Source organism: Cebidichthys violaceus, unplaced genomic scaffold, assembly GCF_023349555.1.
Source record: "Cebidichthys violaceus isolate CVI_PGR_0920_01 unplaced genomic scaffold, fCebVio1.0.p SCAF_2, whole genome shotgun sequence".
Lineage (NCBI taxonomy): Eukaryota > Metazoa > Chordata > Actinopteri > Perciformes > Stichaeidae > Cebidichthys > Cebidichthys violaceus.
Genome location: NW_027176372.1, coordinates 6,269,685 through 6,294,657, shown reverse-complemented (window position 1 = coordinate 6,294,657; position 24,973 = coordinate 6,269,685). Strand labels below are relative to the sequence as shown.

At 41.8% G+C, this 24,973-nt stretch overlaps 1 protein-coding gene across 3 annotated transcripts; it reads left to right on the top strand.

Annotated features, from left to right (window-relative positions):
* The first annotated feature begins 1,424 nt into the window (after positions 1 to 1,424).
* Positions 1,425 to 23,439, top strand: mgarpa (mitochondria localized glutamic acid rich protein a). 3 transcript variants are annotated; one of them, XM_068714197.1, is made up of 8 exons: positions 1,425 to 1,654; positions 9,726 to 9,826; positions 10,033 to 10,138; positions 12,969 to 12,986; positions 18,771 to 19,091; positions 20,712 to 21,586; positions 21,778 to 21,824; positions 22,056 to 23,439. In XM_068714197.1, the coding sequence occupies exons 1-7, from the start codon at positions 1,579 to 1,581 to the stop codon at positions 21,811 to 21,813; spliced, it is 1,533 nt and encodes a 510-aa protein (XP_068570298.1). In that variant the 5' UTR covers positions 1,425 to 1,578; the 3' UTR covers positions 21,814 to 21,824; positions 22,056 to 23,439. The 3 variants fall into 3 exon arrangements, with proteins under 3 accessions (XP_068570298.1, XP_068570299.1, XP_068570300.1); XM_068714198.1 differs by lacking the exon at positions 21,778 to 21,824; XM_068714199.1 differs by lacking the exons at positions 18,771 to 19,091; positions 20,712 to 21,586; positions 21,778 to 21,824; positions 22,056 to 23,439 and adding an exon at positions 15,147 to 15,620.
* The last annotated feature ends 1,534 nt before the right edge of the window (positions 23,440 to 24,973 follow it).

The window sequence follows — 24,973 nt, the reverse complement described above, 5'->3', positions numbered from 1 at the left end:
GTAGCTAACATGGAGGACAACACTTAAGTAAAATGTGAAGTAAAATCCACAGTAACATTTTGTGCCTAAAAACAGAGCCTGTAAAAGCAGTACAGGAATGAGCAAGCTTGAAAAAAAAGTTTAATTGCATAAAAAAAAAAAAATCATTTTGTGTGCGACTCGACCTTCTGTGCTTCTCCTAACGTGACTCTTCCAGTTCAGAGGGGTGGAGCGGATGAGAGTCACCATGATGTATGGAGGGTGATCGATGCCATTATAAGAAACAGCAGCAGGGAGGAGTGCTGTAAATTGACACGCTTTGGTGGGAGATTTTTAAAAAACAGTTCAGAAGTGCAGTCATAAAGGTGGATATAGCGTGAGTAAAACGTTCTACACTTTGTAATGGTATTTCCCAGTCTCATCTTAAATATCAGACAGGTTTTGAGCATGTGGTGTGCTTGTGGCGTCGAGGATCACAGTGGTCGTCGTGAGAGAAAGTTATTTGGACATGGTAACCCCCACATGCTGCTTTTAAGAGGGTTGATGACGAATTCCATAAAATGTACACCTTGATTTATTTCCGATTGTCTTCTTGTGTTTATTTTTAGTGGTGCAACGGATCATAAAACTCACGGATCAGATCAGATCACAGATCAGAGTCACGAATCGGATCACAGAACGGATCAGCACAAAAGAAAAAGATATGCCTTAGATATTAGATATGCCTGATCCTGTTTTTTTGCCGCCTATACTAAATGCCAATCATTATTGATCCGTAGATTGGTGGATACAGACCTCTTTGTTGTTTGATTATAGCAGCTGGTCTACAAGGCTGCAGACTATTTATTTTTTTCCTTTCAACCATTTTCAAGTCAGTACCAAATGTTATCCTTTTACTTCGGAATAGTAATTTATAGTGTTTTTTTCTTCTTCATGAAAACACACAATAGTATTTTATTGATTCAAACAAATCTAGTCATTAGTAGTTTTAATGATGTATTATAAGCTGCTTAGAGCTAGTGTAGACAGGTCATAATTCATCTCTAATATCTATCAATGTTATTGTGAAAACATCTCCTTCAAACATCTATGTGTATTCAAATTTCTCACCAGCACTACATTTTATGAGATTACATGTGAACACATCTTAATAAAGTTATAATTTACCTTTGTCCAATATTCATTTTCACTGAAGAGAGCATCATAATGTAACTGAATGGAACCTTTGTTTGTTAGCCGTTAGTGGTGCTGCTAATGTTACTAGCTCTCCTGTCAATTTAAACATGGATTAGTTGTTTACAATGTAATATTATCAGAGATGGTCCGTTGTCTCTTTAGCCACTATCAAATGTTGAACCTCTTCCGGGGGTGCGAATGACTTCTCATACACCTCACCTTCCTCGTTCTGTGGCATTAAGCACCCTTCATACAATAGCGACGCACAACCACATTGCGCAACAGAAAGCAAGTGTGCCCTCCGCCTCCTCCTCGCACACGTTTTTCTGACCAGACCAGAACCAAAGCAGCCATTCATTCATCCAGCACTTGCTGAACCTGCAGCATTTCTGCTTCCCCCCCACCGTAGCCTGGAGAGCAGCGATGTTTTCCTGCAGAGCGGCCTGGCAGAGGTGTGGACCTCTGGCGCGGAGAGCAGCCTACAGGTTGCCCCGGGATGGTGAGTGTTCATCACTGGGACAATTAGCTAAACACAAAATCTGAATTTCTCGTATTATCAACCGTTCTCTTTAACGCAACACTTGCGCTTTTAAATGTGACGTTTTCTCACGTCCTCCGTCGCCTCCTGACGGAAGTGTGTGGAATAGTACACGTTGTCCTCGTGCGAATGTTTCTGCATAGCTGCATTCCCCCACCAAGCTGGAGAATGGCAATGGCTACCCATAGGATGTGAAGGTCAACTCGAGCATTTATTGTTTTGGGGGGCTGAAGCTGGGCTATAAGACGTTTGTGGTGTACTTTATTTTTCTTATTTAAAGTGTGCGTCTCGAGACATATGGATATACTTTGAGCCCCGGTTGGAGTATTTCATAATGACAGTTAACTCTTCTATCCACTGCCAGAGTGTTAAATAGAGCAGCAGACTGCAGGTCAAACCCGTAGCGGTCATCCTGCCGCTTCTCAGCTTGTGTCCGTTGGCCCATTTTCATTAAATGACATGTTACGCGTTATACCGGTGTAATTCTGGCCTCACCGACCACACGCGTCCGAATGAACGCGGGCACGCGCTCGCTCTCTCTTTTCTTCTCTTATCTGGGAAGTTCATACCGTTTGAAAACTGAACGTCATGTATACGTTCGTGTGTGACCTTCACGAGCTGCGGGTGGCGTGGAAACATGGTAGCCGCTGTCGGTCACGTGATGCTGTGTGACTGCGGTCTAATGTAAAGAGTGCGGCTGACGTAAGCTCTTTGACGCCAGTGGCAGTGGCAGTAGCTTCTCTCTCCATCGCTGATAATGACCTTACGTAACCATGGGTGACACATGGAAACATTGGAAACTACTTAAGGTTAAGTGAGTGAAAATGTAGGCCTAATGATAGAGCACCAGCAGATAGGGGTGTCCTTCAATCTGAGGATCGGCAGTTCAATACCCGCAAGTTCATGTCGATGTGTTCTTATTAAGCAAGACACTTTACCACTTAACAAGAGGACGGTATCATGGTCTAATCCTCCCGACGTCTTGACCTGCACCCCCACTGGCCACCTTACCCCCCCCACCAACTCCAACCTTGCTTAGAGTTTAGCCGATTAGCCGGTATAAATAACAGGGTGTTGTGTCAGAGCCTTGGACGCTGGATTAGTTCCTGAGAACACAAAAAGTTTAACCCCCTCAACACTGGACGCTGGATTAGTTCCTGAGAATATGAAGAGTTTAACACCCTCAACACTGGACATGACAAAGTCCCTGTACACTGGCTATGGATAAGTACTATAACCCACTTCCATACAGCCAAACTATCTACTACAACTAGTTAATGACTGTAGCCGACTCTGTGCTACTCGCTGGTCCTCCTCAACACACAACACCATCTTCAGCAGTTCAGGTTTACTCGAACGTATTTTATTTACAAACTTAAACCAAAAGTTTACACTGCCGTGCACTACCTCCTGCAGCCCGGCTCCTTGGAGCGCACACAGGCCAGTGTGCATCAACCGTCGTGGGCTGGTGTTCCTCTTCCTCTGTGTCCCACCGGCCACCAGAGCCCCAGCCTGCTACTGCTAAAGGGACATACAAAACATTCAAACATAGCCTTAAGGAATGGCACAATATGTGCACTTGTCTTGTTCAGTGTTACTATTTTCCATTTTTGATGTGTGTTATGTGTCTCAGTGTTATATATGTGCTTGTACTGTAGGTGGGTTTGTTCTGCTCTGCTCTAGTGTCGTACACTTTTCTTTTGCTTATATGTGTATTAGTTTTGTCTATACGTTACTGTCTATCTATGAATTTCAATTCCATTTTATTTGAAATTTTGTAAGTTTTAGGCAGCCTTCGAACATCTGGCCGGGGACAGCAGATGAAAACTAGCCTCTCTGACTAACTCTGGCTCACCTACAGTTTTACTGTTGATTGGTGTGCATTGTCCCTGCAAAATAAATAAACAAATAAAATAAATGAGGGATAATTGGCAACTGGTTACAGCTGTGCCAATTAACCCTGGCACTGTTCCCCTGAACTATTCAAGCTATTCTGAGCATTAATACAGTAGGGAACAACTGCTATCTATGAAGGTAGATTTGTGTCTTTATTACGGAAACAAAAAAATACGTTTTGAAAGCAAATTTCTCGCACTGCAATCAAAAATCAAGTTTGTAAGTGAAAATATATAAACTGAGAATAAATTATTTGTTAGTTTTGCTTATGAAACTAATTTTTGGTTGCAAAACAAAAACCTTTGCTTTCAAAACGAAAAGCTACGGTTTCAAAACGAAAAGCTACGGTTTCAAAACCAAAACCAAAACGTAAAGCTACGAGTTGAGTTTGGATGTAGTGGGTGGGGCATATGCTGCTGAATGAGCCAGGAGTTTCTATTGGTGGGTTCGACTTGGATCCCGGCATCTACTTCCACTGTAGAGGTTACTGTGATGAGTGGCATGGAGGTAAGTTGACATTATATTGCTCTGTTTTGTTACAATTATTTTAAATGTGGTAGCACTTCACTTTGTTTTCATGTTGTTAGTGTCGTAGAGTCTCTTTTTATAAAGAACGACATGAGGTGTTGTTGACATGAAGCTTCACTTTCTGCGTGCATGTAACGTAAGTCAAACCAACCAATAGAAACTCCTGGCTCATTCAGCAGCGTATGCCCCGCCCACTACGTCCAAACTCAACTTGTAGCTTTACGTTTTGGTTTTGAAACCGTAGCTTTTGGTTTTGAAACCGTAGCTTTTGGTTTTGAAAGCAAAGGTTTTTGTTTTGCAACCAAAAATTATAGTTTCATAAGCAAAACTAACAAATAATTTATTCTCAGTTTATATGTTTTCACTTACAAACTTGATTTTTGATTGCAGTGCGAGAAATTTGCTTTCAAAACATATTTTTTTGTTTGCGTAATAAAGACACAAATCTACCTTCATACTATCCATCTGCGATCTTTGCATTAAGGGTCCGCGGGGCACAGCCCCCACCAGAGGGCGCTGTTGTACAAGAAGTTATAGGCTTTTCTCTATTTCAGACACAATAATGGCAAATCATCTTTGTCTACTTCATAAAATGTTTGCAAATTGACATCATATTCTGAATGAAATCTCGTCTCTAGAAACATATTGCTTTGTTGTGTGTGTAACTTGTGTGTCTTTGTGCCCGTTTCCGTTTGGTGGGGCAGATCCGGCCCTACTGCACTTGTATACAGCTCTGGACCAACAAACCATATGCGCAAGTGTGCATGCGTTTCATGTAAACTTTCGGACCGTGAGTGGGGCCTGATGGCCAGGGTCCTTTGCACATTAAGGGCTGCAAGGGTGTACACGTGATATTGTACTTACATTAACGTTACAATAGTCGTGATGACTCGTGTGGATTATCTAACTACAGTACGATTTAGCTTTTTACACCTTGAGCAAAAATTGGAAATAAAACGTTTGGGATTTGATCATATCTCAAGAAGGAAAAGATAATTCAACCACGAGTTGTTCAAAAGGACAACTTGTTTAACTTCTAGCATTAAAAAATGTCTTCTTTTCGGATATGAAAACTGTTTGGACAGCAGGTGGATTTAAAGACTTGAAACATCTTTCAAAAGGTAAAACACCAGAGTTGTGCAACACATGTGGATAATGCCCTTAAGTTATGCTTTCTGGGAACAACGAACGTTGCATCTCAGCTTAACGGTGTGTACAGACAACCGTGACATTGCCTTGCGTGGACATGACGAGTCTGCTGGCTCGTTGAACCCTAGCCTTTTCAAATGCATACTTAAATGTGTATTAAAAACCTTATTTTAAGGGCACGTCAGCCAATATTTTGAATAAAACAAACTTTTGGATTGCATGTACAATGTATAAAATAATGAGGTTGCTCAACAGATGACAAATGCACCATTCGTTGCTGGCCATGAGTAGGCTATTTGATGTTGAGAGATCTTTAACATTGTCCTTTGGTGGTCCTATGTGTTGGTATGGTAAGATATGTAGTCAGATCTTCATCTTCTAATTTTAGATGGCGTTATTCAGCTAAACTTCTGTCATCACTGCTGTTGGTGATATATTGGGAGTGTCTCCACTTTCTCACTCACGTACAGCCATATATTTGCATTGCATCATCAAATTTTCTTGTTTGAATATTGTGTGGCCACTGCTGCTATCTGTTCAAGGATTCAAGGATCATTTATTGTCATCATGCAACACAGGGATGCACAACAAAATTCAGTTATAGCCCATTTGCAACACAACAAACATGACAAACAAAACTAAAAAAGTAGTGCATTCCTGTAGTGCAACTTTTTAATTAGCATCATAAACTATGTAAACAGCAGCAACAAAAACAATGACCGACATCTTCCCATTAACAATCCAACATAAGGAAAAATATTGTCCATCAACTTTGACTGTGTTTACATCATGATGCTTGGTGTCCTAGCTGGGTTAGCTTAGCTTCCATCTCGGCTCCCCCCCCCCCCCCCCCCCCCCCCCCCCCGGGGGCAGTTTGGTCTCTCTCCCTCTGTGGGTGTTGTTGTCAGATCTCTTTGTTCACATAGCCGTCCAGCCGTGCGCGCCTTTTTAGTGCATGTTCTCCCACTGGTTTGCTCACGTGGCTCATATGATTACAGCTGGTAACCCCCTCTCAACTGACTCTCTTGTCCTAGTAGCGTAGCACCCCACCCTCTGTTTCCCTCTCAGGTAGAAACTATCAGGGTACTTCCCAAGTCTCTAAATTGTCATTTCCTCGCTCTTCAATCCTCGCTTGAACCGGAAGTTGTTCTGCACCGCCATAATGATGGCCGTCCAAAAGCTCTTATTTAGCTCGGAGAAGCGAGGATGGAGGAGGGATGGAGGAGGTGCCATGAGCGAGGAACCACGAGAACAGGCTTCCAGGAAGTGTTTTAACGGCCGACACGGCCCCTCATTGTTCATCAGTTATGTGATTGGACGCTGCAGCCGATCGGACTGACTGACTGGAGTTTAATACAAGAGTGAAGACAGATCACAGATTAAACTCTAGTTTATATTTGATATGTTTTCTGATTCACCGTCTGGTTTAAATATATGTTCATTGTAGACTGAACAACAAAAGGACTTCAAACAACTTTCTTCATTTATTAGAAAGATTTGTCTTTTCATGATCTGATATTTCCCTCAATAACTTTTATTATGGATACAATTAAAGTCAGAGAGAGCTTTTTACATAATTTATTGTCATTTCATTCAGTCATGTGAGGCTGATCATTTCTGAGGGTTTGATGAGTTTTATCATTTAAATTTACATTTATACAATACATTTATTCCAGTATTCAAGAGAAACCATAATCATATTTTGGGTTAATTAATAATGACGTGACAATCTGAATTTCAAAATGTACAAACGCATTCTGCAGGTAGAAATTGATCCTGCGCTCATAAACAGGACACCGTTTGTTAAAGAGGTTACAGACTAGAGAGAGAAAACACCTCTACAGTGATGATTACTGTGTGTCTTTATTAGTTATTAGTATTATTACTATTGTTAAGTACAGTGATCATGTGAACAGACACAAACTTCTCAAAAGTCTCTCCAGCTGTTAAAACCTGTTAAGCCCGACGGACCCAAATTCGGGTCTGCTGTAGCATTTACCGTCGAAAAAAGTCCATTTATGCATGTGTACAATTTATGAATATGTACATGTTATATACCAACAAAAAAAAAAAATCTGGGTAAAACAAACAATCTAAGACATTTTTACAAACTCCAAACACCATTCTACACAACTATTATATGCAAATAAAAGATTTATCACAATATCACGTATTTCTAGCCATAACTCACTCTTCTCTGAGTTAGCATCACAAAGCTAACGGTTAGCATAGACAACCGAGATAGCAAAAAACAAGAGCATTCGACATAGATTCCAGAACTACCATCAGATCGTCTCTCCGGTAAACCATCACAAGGCTGTGAGCAAACAAACACCAGAAGCACAATGCGCAATATCCTTCAAAATCATCCAAAGCTCCTTACCTTTTCGTTGTTCTGCTGTAAATCTCCGCTTAATTCCATCAACAATATTTCTACGTGTTTCCGGTGTGTCTCTGAAATGTCCCCGTGTAGAAACAAGGGTCTGTCTAACTATGCGTCGTGGGGGAAGGGATTTTATTTTCGGGGAATCTTTACGCACGTTTCAGGCGACGCGCCACGGTTTTAATCCTTACTGGCTAACGCTTCTGTCAATCAAAATTACGATGGGTCTGTTGAATTCTGTGGACTCAGAATGGACCTTCTAAGGAGGGTCCACTGACTGAAACTGACCAACCATTATTGTTATCCTGACCTGTGGGATCTTTTTGAAAGCTGCTATGAGTCAAGTGTCATCAACAGTGAGGACACATGGAGGCAAAGCAGCCGATGTGATCAATGGATGTGAGTTTTATCATTCTCTCGTATCCTCTGTGTTCTGTCTAGTGGTGCAAAGGATCATAAAATTCACGGTACGGATCGGAGTCACGGATCTGATAACGAATCAGATCAGCACAAAAGAAAAAAGGGAGCAAATACAACTTTTAGAGATCACTGATCACATTCTTTTGCTGCCGATACTAATTACTGATCATTGATGATCCATATCGGCTGAAACAGATCCCTCTGTTGTTTGATTACAGCAACTGGTCTACAAGGTTTACATTTTTTTTGTCACAGTCCAAAAAATGATTTCAATCACTCTAAAGTGAGTTTAAACTATCAAAGATTCTAAATGTTATCATTTTACTTTGTCATAATCATCTATAGTGTTTTTTTTTTCTTAATAAAAACACACAATTCAAATGATAAGGAAATTAATTAATAATTGTATTTTTATGGATTATAACAAATGTCAATTCTAATCTTAATTATGTTATATAAGCTGTTAGAGGTATTATAAACAAGTCATAGTTCATCTCTAATATCTATTTATATTGTTGTGAAAACGTCTCCTCCAAACAACTGGATTTATTCAAGTTTTCTCACCAGTTTAAACGCGGATTAATTGTTTACAATGTAATATTATCAGAGATCGGTGAACAGAAAGTATAAATGATGTCCTGATAACATATTTTAATGAATATTGACAGATGACGATCGTCAGTAAAACTTTATTTCACACTGTGATGGTTAACCTTAAACTGTGTAATTAATCCGCGGTTCACATGCAAGCAGAATCGTGAGGGGGGATCTGTACGGATCGACAATAATCCGTTACTAGTGTTGCAACCTGCAGAGACCAGGGTTGAAATAAAGTTCTGGGGACAGAGAGAGGACATGAGCGAGTTGAGAGGGCGAGCGGTAGAAGAGAGAAAGAAACACCGTGCTCTAAATGACATGTAAAAAAATATTTTTCAGATGGTTTCGTTCTAAGCAGAAAATAATGAACCATCAAACACCTCTTCAGGAAGTGCTACCCTGAGCCTTCCACTTAGCACTTATTGTATTCATACTAGCTTGTTGCACTTATTGTATTGGTATTACTTATAGCACTAACTGTTTTTCTTGTTTCCGCACTGTACTTTGGCTCTGAGTTATGCTCTGCTTCATGCTCTTAGATGCTTGTTTGGAAAAGGAAATGTACTTATGACTTCTGGTGACTAGTAGTTCTTTTGATTACCAATGTTGAATGCACTTATTGTAAGTTGCTTTGGATAAAAGCGTCTGCTAAATGACTGTAATGTAATGTAACACTCAACGGATGATAGTTTGTGGAGACGGATGATCTTCTGCCGAGTTCACGCCACACAAATTTAGTGCAGTTTGGACTTCTCACCGGGGATTCCTCCTGGTGAAAGATCTTTTAGCGAGTGAGAACGTAGAGCGTCACAAGGAGTAGGAGCACCAAAGAAGTGTCGGCATTTGACGCGTTGGGAGTGAGAACGTTTTGATGCGGCAGTAAATGTCGTCTCAGTTGACACAAGACAAGCTTTATTAGTTTTCAGCGTTTTGTTTTTTTTAGGTGTAACGAGCGGGGACACTGTACCGCACTGGTTGGAAGACTAGAAAGGCGCTATACCAGCCTCCTGTCATGTGGTTCATTCAGAGCTTAACATGTGACCTTTTAATCCTTCCCAGTTGTGCAACGGCGACCGATGTCATCAGTTCCTGGTGGGTCTGGGGAGAACATAGTCTACACCCTGCTGTGTGGTGGAGCCTTTGTTGGCGCTGTGTCATACGTAAGTTGTATTGTTTTTCATCAGTTCATCATTTGATCATCATGATACTACGACGATGCTAACCTGCACTTAACAACGTTGGCATTGTGTCCTCAACAAAATGTTTAAGTGCAACAAATGAGCCAATCTTCTAAAATGACAATTTAAATCCTTTCATTTCATGAACTGGAAAAGATCAGTTTCACACTTTTTTCCTCCTCCCACAGGCATACAGCACTGTGAGCACAGACAGCGCCAGGTTCAACGACCGCATTGCAGAAATCAATGCCAGACCCAAGAATGAGTGGGTACCTAAACCATGGCCCCCTAAAAGTAAGTATTCCTCACCTGCCACTTTTTCAAAGTTTTTTCCGCCACTCTACACTATTGTTGATCCAAGACCAGATCATAACCATATTAGGTTCTATGTTAAAACTTTTTCCATGTTGGCAAATTATATCGATTTAAAGCTCTAAAGCTAACTAATTCCTGATCAACTTTTTAATTAAGCACATTGAGTTTGTGATGGTTTGTTATTATTATTATTTGTTGTCTGCCACAGATTCCTGTGAGATGGAATGAATGAATAAAAGAACAAGGTGTAGACCTGTTCTATGGGAAAGGGAACCTTAAATGACTTCTGTTGTGATCTGGCGCTATATAGAAAATAAATTTAAACAAAATTAATTAACTCGACCTTCAAGGGGGGGCGGAGGGTGCCGTTGGGTGGGGGGTGGGGGGGGGTGATGGTTTCTTCAGAAGGTGAGTGACTCTGGCAGTCTTGAAAGCTGTGGGAAAGCATCCTGAAACAAGAGATGTGTTGATGAGGTGGGTGAGGAAAGGACGGAGTTCAGTCACAATAGACTGAAGAAGAAGGGAGGGGATCGGGTCAAGGGAGCATGTGGTGGGGCGGTTAGATGTAACATGGTTGATGACCTCGACAGGGTAAGATGGGGCATGGAGAGGGGAGGGAGAGCTGAGGGGGAAGACCTGGAGAGGGTAGAGAGGGCGAGGGGGGCTGAGAGAAGGAGGATCTGATATCGTTTACCTTCTTGTCAAAGAAGTTGGCAAAATCATCAGGGAGAAGGGAGGAAGTAGGAGGAGGGGGTGGGGGTTGGAGGAGTGAAGACAAAGTTTTGAAGAGTTTTTTAGGTTTGGAAGCAGAGGTTAGGATTTTAGAGCGGAGGAAAGCAGCTTTAGCAGTAGATGGAGAGGAGGAAAAAGTGTAATGAAGAGATTGGAAGTTAAGAAGGTCCTCTGGAAGTTTGCTTTTTCTCCATTTACACTCAGCCTCTCTTAGGTTTTGTCTATCAGTACGCCCTGAGTCCGACAGCCATGGGGCAGGTGGAGTTGGCCGTGCAGGCTTGGAGGTGAAGGGACAGAGGTTGTCCAAGGAAGAGGAAAGGGTGGAGAGGAGAAAATCAGTAGCAGTATCAGGGGATAGGAGAGAGAAGGATTCAGGGTCAGGGAGGGCAGAGGTAACAGAAGAGGAAAGATCAGCGGTGGAGAGGGTGCGGAGATGACTACGGGTAGAAACCATGTGGGTTAGGTGGAGGAAGTAAGGGGGGAGAGGATAGGGAGTAGGACATGAAATAGTGGTCAGAGAGCTGGAGGGGAGTGACAGAGAGGTTAGTAGCAGAACAGTGTCTAGTGAAGATAAGATCCAGCTGGTTGCCGGCCTTGTGGGTAGGAGGAGAAGAGGAGTGGTAAAGGTCAAAGGAGGAGAGGAAGGAAAGAAGAGACTCTAACTTATCGGTCTGGATGTTGAAGTCGCTGAGCAGGATGAGTGCGGAGCCATCGTCAATTTAAATACGCTGCATTGTCTTTAATTGAAACATAAATCCATTTTAATCAGTATTATTTTACCACATACTCAAAGGATGACAACATTAAGTTGTTCTAGAACAGAAATGAGCATTGGTAAGATGTCTGGTCCTTTTGGTGGAGTAGACTTTAACTGTTGCATTGCTTGATGGCAGATTGTTCTGTCAGAATGTAATTCAAGGTATATTACAGGGGGCTAAAGGTCTTTCTGTGTTGGATTTGCACTTAAACAATGATGAGAATAATTCAAGCAAATTAATAAAACATAGAGATGTGTCCTTAGTGTACAAATGTTGTACTTTGACTTATCACAACTCTGATCTAGCACTTAATAGTGTATGCCAAAGAGTAAGCGTGAAGCTCCACTTCACTAAGGACATAGGCCCTATGCTCTATTCATAACACCATCTAGCAAACATGTAGCGTGGTTCTTTAATTCACACTGAACTGCTCTGCCTCACTTTGTGCAAACGGACTGCGTTCACCCCAAGCAAAGGATTGTGGGACAGTCTCAGTCACGTAGCGGCCCAGATCGGTCTGTTGGTAGAGACACACGCATGACTAATTTCCTCTCAAAATAAACATCCTCTGGTCCAGTACACACGACTGTGTGTATTTTGTTTGAATATCATATTAGTGTTTGTAATCCCTGATAGTCTGCTTCTTATTTGTTCTGGCTAGCATAATCTTAACTGCCCATGCCCACTTATCTCATCCATCCTAATGTGGATGAGATAAGTTCACGTGATCCATTTGACAAGTATGAATGGATCAAATATACCAATTGACAGTGTGTTGTCAGCAGCAGCACAATCACTGCACAGACACTAATGCATAGGAGATAAAGTCTATCCATCACATACAGTAAGAAACGATCACCTTGACAAATGCAGTTTTAGGGGTTGTAGAACTGCATTTTTTGCTTTTGAGGAATCTTTTGTCCACCTTCAAACCAAATTTTCAACACAAAAAGTATAACTTACCAAAGTTAACTTAATACATTTGTTGCTCCCCATAGGACAAATCCTGTGTGATAAATAACAATAGTGTTGGATTTTCAAATTTAATCTCCATTTCACTGTTAATAACAGTGAAAACCTAAGAAAACAAATGGCATAACTAGCGTGTTTATACAGAAACCAATTGATTGAAATGCATATCAAAAATCATTGTTCTTAAGCTGTAACAGAATGTAAACTGTCTGCCTGATTGTAAAGAGAAAAGTTAACGACGTTAAAGAAACAAAGCCACCTTTGCTGAAACTGCGTTTCCTCACTGCTCAGCTACTGTTGCTGTGGCTTGATTCTATGACATGAATGATGTTTCTGTTTGCTTGCAGGCCGGGACGAAGAAGAGGGTAAGTCACGTTGTCACAGACCGTCAGCATTCCATTCATTAACACTGCCTGAACACTTTCTGAATGCTCACTAAAATGCTGTCTTGAGTTCAAGGGGATGTCGGTTGTGGGCTTGATTGGGTGTCTCTTCTCTGGGGTACTTTTACTATCCTGACTCCAACGTTGGTTGCAATGAAAGTTCATGATCGCACTAATCACTGTGTATTTGTTTTAACACTCATGGTTCCAAGATTAGCCCACCGACGGCGAGAATTAGTCAATGATTTACACTGAAATTAAAATGGCCACACCTAAAACGGAAATGATTGTGACGGTAGTCATTCCATCTACGTCAATGCCAACCGAGCTGCAGACTAAAGAGCTAAAGCCAATATTCATGGTTGACTTATTTGTCTTCCATCAGTGAAAAGGGTCTCATTTTACACACATTTGGTTAATATTTGGCTCTAGACGATCACACAAATAGAGGTTTGTTGGGTGAGCTAGGTGAAATTGAGAATGAGGTGCACTTTTTGTTTTACTGTCCTATCTACGGGGGACATGAGGGATGTACTCTTTAGTAAAATGACACTCATGTAGATTTCTTTTGGCTGGATGACTATGGAAAAACTTGAGTTTGTGCTTCAGGAAAGGAACCTTTTTTTTGTAGCAGATTTTATTTGGGAGAAAAGGCATCATTTTTAGTTTAAGACCGAGCGGTGAAGAAACCTGTGATTTTGTAATTGAATGAAACTCAATGAAATGTTTGTCCACTGCAGCTGTAATTTTGGTGTCTTATAAACCCATGAGGGTTGGACACGTTATGTTCATGACACGAAAATAAAGATATCAATCAATATAGGTTAAATAATAGATTCTACTGATGAACTCAATTTGCACAATATAAGAAAAGAATGGAACAAAGGAAGGTTAGCAGAACAGGTTTTTAAAATGGGGAGGGGGTGGAACTGAGGTTCTGTGATTTGTTAAAAAAGGGAACATAAATACATTAACAGCAATCATTTAGTGTATCCTGAGGAGCTAAGCTTTGCCGGTGCCCATATTTGCAACTCCTCTTTAACATATCCTAGTCCTCATAGAGCTTGGCTATACTCAGCCAATCCAATTTTGACAAATCCGTCCTCCCATGTGACCCCAGTCTCAACTCTCCAGAATTCTTATCCTACTGGCCAAAAGGCTTAGGCCCAATCCCAATCTCTACTTGCACAGATTTTGAGCCGCGCTCCCGCTAAGTCCTCAAGGGTTTAGTGCTGTCTCACTGTAAAATCATCGGATGTTTTAGGACTCTTTCTGACATTTTGAGCCGTTTATGAACACTTTCCGCTAGTCCACATTTCTGCTGACTTTGCTCAAGGGAATTACCCACAATTCATAGCAATATGACGTTAAACACGGGGTTACCAGTGGAAGCATGAAGACGTAAGAAATGTTAAACAAAGAGGACACCACATGGGTGTTCAGCCTGTCATATTACATTTACGCAGAAACATTAAGGATTCAAGATTTTGTCATTAAAGCTGTTTTGTCAAAAATATGTAAATAGATTATTTGAAATGACCTCTCATCTTGTGAGGAAAGAGCCTGGAAGACATTCAAATGAGGGAGTAAGAAATGTAAAATTAGTACCCACATTTGTACATAATATTTTTTTATATTGTCACGGTAATGTGATATGTTGCCGCAAAGTTGTTTCATTTGTATTTACACCATTTCATTTACCAGCTGACATCAGTTAAGTCCTTGAGGGTTTAGGGTTTAAGGCCTTAGGGGGTACATTGGGATTGGTTCTCAGTCTCCATCAGTCTCTTCCTTTGATACCACTCAATCCCTCATTTCTCTCTCTTCATTGTCTCCCTCCTACTTCTCTGCGTTTCGAAGAGGCTTCAGATCTTTCTTCGTTATTTAATAGATATCTCTGCTCCAAGTGAGACAAACTGTTTAGTTTGCTTGCCAGCTTGTTCTCATTAGAGCGCTCGCCATCAACCTCACCAGTGCATCTTGGTAGCAGCTCATACCCATTTTTTTTTGCCAACTACACACCGCTTCTGTGGTTGATTTTTAGTTTGAAAATGACCTTGTGTAAATTGAACTGGGCTCTTTTGAGAGAGCAAGATTCCTTCCTCCCATTTCTCTAATTCTTTGTGTCTTTGCTCTTTTCAGTGTAATGGTAAAGCTAAGGTCCTCTGTGGCCGCATGGAGATCCGTCCTAGAACTGGATTCTTTGGATCTGAAAAGGGAAAAATCCCTCTCTTCTCCCTCCCTTCCCCTCCTGTACTGATAAGAAAGAAAGAGTGCTCCACTCAGCCTCAAACCTCGGGACAAGTCTGTGAAGGATATTGATTCCGTGCACCTTCCTTCATTCTTTTTTTTTTTACCCCGCTTGCTGATAAATGTTAATGTACAACACTGTGAAGAGGATAAATGGACTCGACAGAAGTGTCTGAAACCATATTAATGGATTTTTCTTTAGTCAATGGACTTCATCACTACTCAAAACCACTGTGGGTTTGAAGGAGACATTTGGTGAACATGTACTGTAGATTTATCTGTGGTGAGCCATTATTTATCCACTGTATTTGCAGCCTCAAGGAGCCACTTCAAAAATCATAAAAAATAAATTGTTATTCATTGAGATTTGGGAAACCTTTTTATAGCGGTCGTGTTTTCAGTATGAAAGTAGCATTACAATGAAATGACAACATTTATAGTGGATTAAATGGTTGCAAGTCGCCTCCTTTGATGATGCTCTTGGATTGAGCTTTTCTAGTTATGGGGTTCATCTTTCCATAGTTTTCTAAAAGGAAGAAAAATACTAGAAACGTAGACTCAGTATAGAGGTGTCTGGACGTCCACTGCTGTAAAGTCTAAATTGAATGAATACAAACCACCATCGTCTTACCTTGGCATGCAAATCTGGATGGGAACAATTCTGAATTGCAAGTGGAAATAAAACTCTAAACTGAAGCAGCTGTTGATGACTTGCAGCACCTCACGGCCCGTTAACAGTAGTCAATGATCCTATGAAACAGGCTTTGCATAATTGTGAATCACTGCAACCATACAGTCATAAATGTCCCCAAAATATATAATATATATTCTAAAAAAATAAATATTATAATATAACTCAACGCATGATCCCCTTCAGGCTTGCACCAGGTAGAGACAATAATGTTGTTATTGTATTTTTTGAAACATTAACACTGAAATGATGCACACCGATGGCCATAACATTAACCTGCAGCGGCTGCAGCGTACCATACGGTGATGGAGGAGCAGAGGTTGGTATTGTTACATTCAGCGGGAGATGCCTGCACTTTTCAAAAGAAAGGACAGTAGGAACTAGCATCTCCTCCATGTTGTATTTAATTTTAATTTAATTTATTACACTCTTTTAAATTCTTCTCTGCATTTGACCCATCCCTGTAGCAGGGAGCAGTGGGCTGCCCATGACAGGCGCCCAGGGAGCCCAGGGAGCAGTTAGGGGGACAGTGTCTTGCTCAAGGACACTTCGACTCAGCTAACGTCCCAGCCAAGGATTGAACTGCCGACCCTCTGGTTCCCAGACAACCCTCTTAGCCTAGTGAGCTAGTCACCCCCCATGTATGCTCAAGTCTTGAGCATTTTACCCATAGCATGAAATTCTAACGTACCAGAAGGCTATTGTCAATCACTATAGTCAACGCTCAAGTGTTGATCGAGTCAAAGTGGACTCCTGGGCCAGTCTCCCACAACTTGTGTGTTTCTGCTGATGGTCAATGTGGATGAAATGGTGGATGATGTCTCCGTTTAAAGATTAAAGATGCTCAACCTACTTGGGCTGTCTGTGCTGTCAGACTTGCTGTCGGAGCTCCAGATAGCACATAGTTTGTTAATTGGATGGTAAGAACCAAGATTCAACTTGACCCCCTTCTACCCTGCACCTTGACCCGCACTCCTCTCCTTCCCCTTTCCCTTCCCCCTCTCCTCTCGTTGTCTATGTCATGCTCCTCCCTGTCTTTGAGTTTGCATGCAGTTTAATGTTGTGAATGTGTCGCCTCTTTGTTGTTTTTCTCCAGAAGTATTCACTGAGGCAGTGGTATATTTTTGAAGTGGCTTGTCTAGAAGAGGTGCTTCTGGATCAGCCTGCTGGTAGCTATTTTTCCATCCAGCTCCCTGTCCATCTAATTTTTTACACAGTTGATATACACTTAGTCTAACAAGGTTACACTTGTCTTTTCAATGCACCTCTTGTGATCGGACGCACCAGAACGGAGCTCAGCGGTGTCCCCACATGTGTGTTGACATTTAACGCAACCTCAATGATGGCCATCGGATATATTTTGCGGTCAAAGGAGCAGCTGTAAAACGGTAGAATGTTGTTTTTTTTGCTTTTTCCTGTAGTAGTAGTTTCCTGTCTTTTTTCCACAATAAAAGTCCCCTGTTTTTATTTTAAAGCGGCAAAATCATCTTCATCATTGGTAACTTACCAGGACTCAGAGAGCAGGCTGTGCTCCAGCCTGGTTGTCCTCTCTTCCCATTGCTCTCCACAGGAGATGAACTCCTGTGTGGGGGGACGATGATGGAGACCTACATTTAATAAATTGTCTGTGTTGTGTCCACATACTGTCCACACCTCACTGAGACCACTGAGGTGTGGACAGCATGTGGACACAACACAGGCCACCTCGGCATGCGGTCTGGCTGGTCCGATCCTGATCTCTGAGCGCACAGGCTTGACAGTCAAAGCGTCCTGGCATGACCGGATGACAACAGTTTGCATTGAAAAGACCCGTGTAAACCCCCCGGCCATGAACCTTGAATGCAGCAGCTAAGAGCTGTGCGAGTTCAGGAGAGTGGCACATCTGCTGTTGTGTTTACATAAAAAAACAACGCTCACTATCTGAAAGCACCTGACAATTTAAAGACGCTTTATCTTTGACAAAGATATTTAGCACACGTCTTGTTGTCATCTACATTGTAGAGCTGTCACTTCAAAAGAAAAATATGAAGTTTGAATGAATGAGAAACTAATATGCAACTATTCCAAAGAAAGCCACGAACCCTCGCTCTGCATTGTTGAACCTTATGTCCGTCCGGTCCGTTCTCATGAACACCATATCTCAGAAACACCTTTTTTTTGTGTGAAAATGTCTTTAAATTTGGCACAAACGTCCACTTGCACTCACATGGTTCATCTTGATAAGAATTTGGTGGTCAAAGGTCACGGTGACATCACAAAACACGTTTTTGTACGTAACTCAAGAATTCATGTGCTAGCTATTCTAATTATGACAATTCTACATGTTTAAAAGTATAAAAATTATGAAGGGATGATATTTTGGACGGACATGGATAAACTGCAACACGAGGCATAAAACTGTGAGGTGTTTTTCCACCGTAAGATTGTTACCGGTCAGATATTGATATTTTTATCCCACTGTTGTAAGGGTGGTTTGAATTTCGAATATAGAGTGACAGCCCTACTACATTTGAGTCTGCCCTCTCCGTTGTGTAGTTCAACACACCTTGGATGGAAACCCAGCTGCTGATAATATAATATTAATCTTGTATATTGCCGCTTTTTAAAATGTTGGTTTATCTTCTAACATGCAGCGTCTGTGTCTGTAGAAAGCACATAGCAGCTGCACCGCTGATTTGATATCGTTGAGGAGGGGTGACTGCTCACTGTAGTCGATAGAAGAATGTGGTAGTGGTCGCTTTGGATAAAAGCGTCTGCTAAATGACTTTAATGTAATGGAATATAATGCTCTGGCTAATGCGCTCCTTCTGCTTCTTGTGTTCCAGCTGGAGAGGAGGAGGAGGAGGAGGAGGAAGTGGCAGCTGAGGAGGCCGGCGGAGAGGCTGAGGTCGGCGAAGAGGAGGCTGCCGCTGATGGCGAGGCAGAGACTGTAGCCGAGGTGGTTGCCGAGGTGGCGGAGGAGGTGGCGGAGGAGGTCGCAGAGGCGGCGGAGGAGGTCGCAGAGGCCGCGGAGGTGGTCGCTGAGGCCGCGCAGGAAGTGGAGACGGTTGCGGAAGAAGTGGCTCACATGGCCGAAGCTGTCCAGGAGATAGCCCAGGCTGCCGCAGAGCCAGCCACCGCCGTCGCAGAGGAGCCCGACAGCAACGGTACGACTTCTTCACCTGAGGTGGTGGAGGAGGAGGCAGCTGCCTCTGAGGCCTGAAGATCCACACACACACACACTACCAGACACAACCTTGACTATCTCTAAACCACTTTCAATTAAGAGCCACTGAGAACAGTAACACTGGTAGCTCACTGTCTAGAACCACTAGAGGGGAGTTGCTTCTCCTTGGGTGCCTGAGTTCACCTCTTGTTCATCATCCTCTATTGTTTTCCTAAAGCTGTATATTATTTTCTCTCATATTTATTGGAGTGGGTATCGGGCGCAGCAAATTAAGCGTTTCTTCTTGTAAGATTTCTTTTGGTGTGCAGCGTAGATCACCGTATGCGATGTCTATATTTGTTCAGATTACAACGGAGCCCTCTTCTCAGCAGGTCCCTCTTGGTTTACAGCTGTGCACCACAGTGAAACATTTACAAAGTGGCAAAGAGGTCTTTATGTGACTCTTATGCAGTTATGGGTGAAATAAATGTGATCACTGTGAACACAGAATCGGCAGGAACAGCCCTCAAATACTGTTAAATTATTGATATCTTTTTGTTACGAAGGGCCTTATGCTATATCACGAGATTTGACCAAACACTGTATTTCATAAAAAATCTCTGTACTGTTGTACTTTCTCGCCATGTGTCAAAGAGCAGTTGTGTATACCCTACAGCAAAAGGAGATGGCTCTGTACAAACTCTGCAGTGTGCTCTTTTTATCTTCAGTGTAATGTGAAACTCATTAGTCACTGAGTGATTTAACCCATATGTGATCATTATTTTATTTGACTTATAACTGGTTAATGAGCACTGTGAACATTTTAGGGTAACTCATCAAGCCACACAATAAAACCTTTATCAAAGCGGAAAGGTTTACTGCCGTCTTTAATTTGTCTGAATTGGTCTTTTAATCCTAATTTGTATTAGTAAGTAAGAATCTTTTCTAGCTATCCATTCCAGTTTAAAGTCTCTCGCATTGAATGTTGGTCTCCATGAAACTTGCAGATGTCGCTCTTTTCATTTATTAAGTGAGCATTTCAGCTTGATTGAAATGCTCACTTAATAAATGCCTTTTCATATGCATTGCATTTTCTTCTCACTGATTTCTGCGCCCAACTCTACTTTACTACACTGTGTCAGAGATGCACTGTGACCTCTGTATTCGTCAAGACACAACACTTACCTTCTGCACAGTTTGATATGTGCACGATGACCTAAAGTATGTTCCATTTGTGTTGTTGAAAATTCCCAGTCTCTTCACAGATATTGTATATCAGCACCGCTGCATGTTTTGGGGAAAAGTGAAAGAAATCACGGTGCACGTGCGTATGTGCGTGTTGATATTTATCATCTATTCCTATTCCGATATGGAAGATCTTCATTGGTTTATGGCACTACATCGACGCCCTTAGCGACTAACACTGCTTTTCTGTTGCACCTTTGGTTAATCTCCTTCTACTGCTAGGCGTTGACATTGCACCTGCACGTTGTTGCAATCCACCAGATAGATTTGCTGTCACTGGATTTTGTTAAACACCACAAGTTGAGTTACCTTAATGTGGGAATAATATATAACTTCAGCATCAATGATGTTTGCATGGATGGATTTTGTGTTTCAGTGCCGCTGGCAGCTGCCTCTGCTCTAGACGTACCAAAGATCACTGAAGTAAAGGAAGAGGTGGCAACAGCTGTTGAAGACATCAATGAGTCCGTGGCACCAGTTGAGGAGGCTACTAAACCAGCAGAAGAGGCCGTTGTCCCAGTAGAAGCTGCACCCACAGAAGAGGTACCTGCACCGGTAGAGGCTGCACCTGCTGAAGAAGCCCCTGCACCAGTAGAGGTTGCACCAGTTGTCGAAGAGGCCCCAGCACCAGTAGAGGTTGCACCAGTTGTCGAAGAGGCCCCAGCACCATTAGAGGTTGCACCAGTTGTCGAAGAGGTCCCAGCACCAGAAGAGGTTGCACCAGTTGTCGAAGAGGCCCCAGCACCAGAAGAGGTTGCACCAGTTGTCAAAGAGGCCCCAGCACCAAAAGAGGTTGCACCAGTTGTCAAAGAGGCCCCAGCACCAGTAGAGGTTGCACCAGTTGTCGAAGAGGCCCCAGCACCAGTAGAGGTTGCACCAGTTGTCGAAGAGGTCTCAGCACCAGTAGAGGTTGCACCAGCAGAAGAGGCCCCTGCACCAATGGAGGCTGCACCAGTGGTTGAGGAAGCCTTGGTGCCAGTAGAACCTGATGTTACCACAGCTCTTGCTGAAGAACCAGTCACCACCACAGTTGAGGAAGAGGTTGCGGCAACCCCTGCTGCAGAAGTAGCAAGCCCTGTGGTGGTGGAAGAAGCAGCTGCTGAGACCCTGGCAGAAGGTCCAAAGAGAGAGTACATTGTTGTGGTCTTGGAAGGAACACCTAAAGCTGATAAATCGCCCAAGGTGCTTGGAGTGGGGTCCATGACTGGTAGAATCATACCAGCTCCAGACGATGACGACGACGCCCCTGAGGTACCAGATAACTTTGTTTTTTGACTGATCAGTATTTATCAGTATTTTTCTGTCCTAATCTTGGTTTCAGTGTAGCAGTGTTTTGAGAAAGGGTTTAAGAGACCACATTTCGTCATCAGTATGTTTCATTAATTATATATAGTGATTTTAAAAAAATCTCTTAACATGGGTTTTTAAACTCTGCTACTCAGGGTAGGCGACGCCTTCTTAGGATGCAAATGCAGTAGTTCCAAATAAGGTACTGAGTCTATGATTAATTTCTACCATGGTAGTTAGAGCATGCTGTGGAACATCCCCACCCTTAACGTCCACATTTCTATGTGTTTTTTAAAAATAAATAAATAATTATTATTATTAATAATAATAAAATAATATTGGAATATATTATATATATACATATATTGGTGTTCATATGGCTACAGACAGTGTACACTACTATTGACTTCTTTGCTTCTGTCCTCCATCACAGTAAACAGCTTCCTGAATGATGACTTTCTATCCTGCAGAAGAAGATGGATGTGCCTTTCTCCAACACTTTCCCCTTACTCCCTTTTAACCATAAAAAAACACTGCAAGGGATAATATGTTGTTCCAGTGTAAAGATACACATACTGCACAGTGTTCAATGCCATCAACCATATGTGGAGCCATCAAACCGATATGAGCCCATTACTGTGACACTCTACACTGACTTGCATGTCTTGACTCCATAGTGCCAGATGAGTCCAGTCAATAGTTGAACAGATCTCTGGTGTATCTTTTTTTAGCCTCACTGTTCAGTTACAGTCAGTGTTTACTGCTTCAGAAAACTAACAGAAACTAGTTATACATTTTAGAGAAGCAAGGGGGGGTTGTGTTTTACTTCATCAGCATTCTGAACAACTGGAAAACACCTGCTGTACTATTGTTATAAAGAAACACCTTGAACACCCTGGCTCAACGGCCCCTTTGGACAGAAGCTACCTCACCGTTCCTCGTGTTTTCAGTCCTTACAAATGAAACTACTGACCTCTTCTTGACGCAGTCACACAGAGGTTACAGTTCCTAAGCCAACAACACAGTTGCTAAGCCACTGACTTCAATATGCATCGTTATTTTTTACAAAAGATGTCATTTGATCACCCAAATTCATCTTATAAAACAAAAAAATACAGGTGTTTGTTGATTTCACTACACTTTTCTAATTATTATACAGTGAATGTATGAAATATATGGGACATTTTCCTGCTATTAAGTTGCAATGTCTATTAAACTTAGCCAAAATCCTTCTTGTACCCCTTTTATCCACATCTCCGCCTCAGTCATTGATCTAGATTTGATAAGTAACACTGTTTTTTTTTGTTGTCTAGGCTGTGGGTTCAGGGAGTTCAATAAGCCGCATCGTGTTCTTTCACTCTTTGCTTTTCTTGTCTTCGTTCTAGCAGTCAGATCTGTGTAGATGTGTGATTTAATGGCTTTGCAGCAAGTATGAACAGTAATCAACAGATATGCAGGTGTGACATGAAATGTGTGTGTTTTGGAGGTGTTTCGTAATGTCTGAAGTAAAGTCTCCTGTGTGAAATGCTTTAACAGCAGCTGTTGTGGTCCTATCGTCTGGGAATTCCACTTTCAGATTTTCTCACCTCTACTATTGAACTTCTGGCTGTGTTCGCTTTGTGTACGGTATTTGAAATGGAATCATTTATGGAAATGAGATTCAGATAATTATTTGTCGGTCTTCGTTGCTCGCAGAAAGGTTTTTGTAGTAGAACGTGAGTGGATGCCTTTGACTTAGCAAATGACTGAAACTGTGACTGTTTCACATAATACAGTATTTCTTGTTTTTTTGCTTAATAAAGTGGGCTTAAACATGATTTTTGTGCTGACATTTTTTGCCAATTTTTGACTGCTTGACTTAACCTAAGTTAACATAAGTGTGTGTGCTGTAAAGTCACAAAAAATACTTGCAGCCCCTGTGCTAAAATATTAAAGTTCAAAGTAATGATAATGGGTTACTGGTGCTTTTATTAGTCATTTTAAATGTTTTGGTGTAATACATTGTCACCCTGCAGCGCTCATCTCCTGTGCTCTCTCTGTTGGTGCTAAACTCCTCCAACTCCTCCAACTATGTACATATGACTTCTGGTGACTAGTAGTTCTTTTGACTACCAATGTTGAATGCACTTATTGTAAGTCGCTTTGGATAAAAGCGTCTGCTAAATGACTGTAATGTAATGTAATGTAACTACACACACACACACACAATGTCAGTCAGCTGACGGGCCACGGTGGAGACTGAAGTGAAGACTACAACCCCGCTTGTAAAACTTTCGGGAGTAAAAAGTCTTTGTCAATAAATCTGTTTAACAAGCATGAACATGTAAGCGAAAGAAAAACCTAATTTAAGCTGCTCTGTCCGCAGTCTCTTATCCACCACCGCTGTGTTTACGGCACACTAGCTCGGCTAAAGCTTTTTTTTTTTTTTAAACAAAAGCTATGTGTCTGTAGTCTAACTGTTTATCTTAGTTTGTTCTTGTAAACGTATCTGCTGCCTGAGACAAAGCAGCTCCTCCTCTCTCTAGCGGTACCTGCAGGCAGTGAATCAGCAGAGGACAGAAGGACAGAGGAAGGAGAGAAGAGGACAGGAGGACTGACTCATGTTCTTCATTTATTATAAACTTTACTCAGGAACGTTATTTATTTTATTCCCTTTTTACATTTGTTTCCAGTAAGATATTCTTGACTTTAGAAGTGACTTTGCTGCTGTAAACATGACTGTTGCTGCTCTAAAAACAGTATTTAGTTATATCTAATATTAAAAAAAAAGAAAATTCTGCTCTGAATTTATTTTTTAAAATGATATGTTTTTATAATAATTATGTAGTAATGAAGACGAACCGAGTATTGACAAGAGTAGCTCCTAGCAGTAATACTATCCTAAAAGTGCCCATCTCTACCTGAAGGACACCGTCGGTCTACACACTTGGAAAGAGAGGGGTGAGCTGAGGGGTATTTAGTTGGTTGTAATCTGCAACTCACCACTAGATGCCACTAAATTTCAAACACTGTTCCTTCAAAGTTACTGTGAGGAACTTTTAACTGGTAATGAAACAGCCTCAATTACATACTGATGCCGTTATATGACCTACATAAGTAAAGGAGACCATCAGCTATAGCTATATAGTTATTCTTCATGCTTGAAATCAGATGAAATTGTACAGGTTCACTGGAAACTCCTTCAGGTCAGAATCCAGCGGGGCCTCCAGCAGAGACCAGCCCACCAAGGACAGGCTCAGATCCTCCAGAAGAGATCAGCCCACCATGGACAGACAGATCCGGTTTCACTGTCGCCTTCGACCTTGCAGTCGAAAGCTCCGACGGGAGGAGGAGAGCTCGGCGCCCACCATC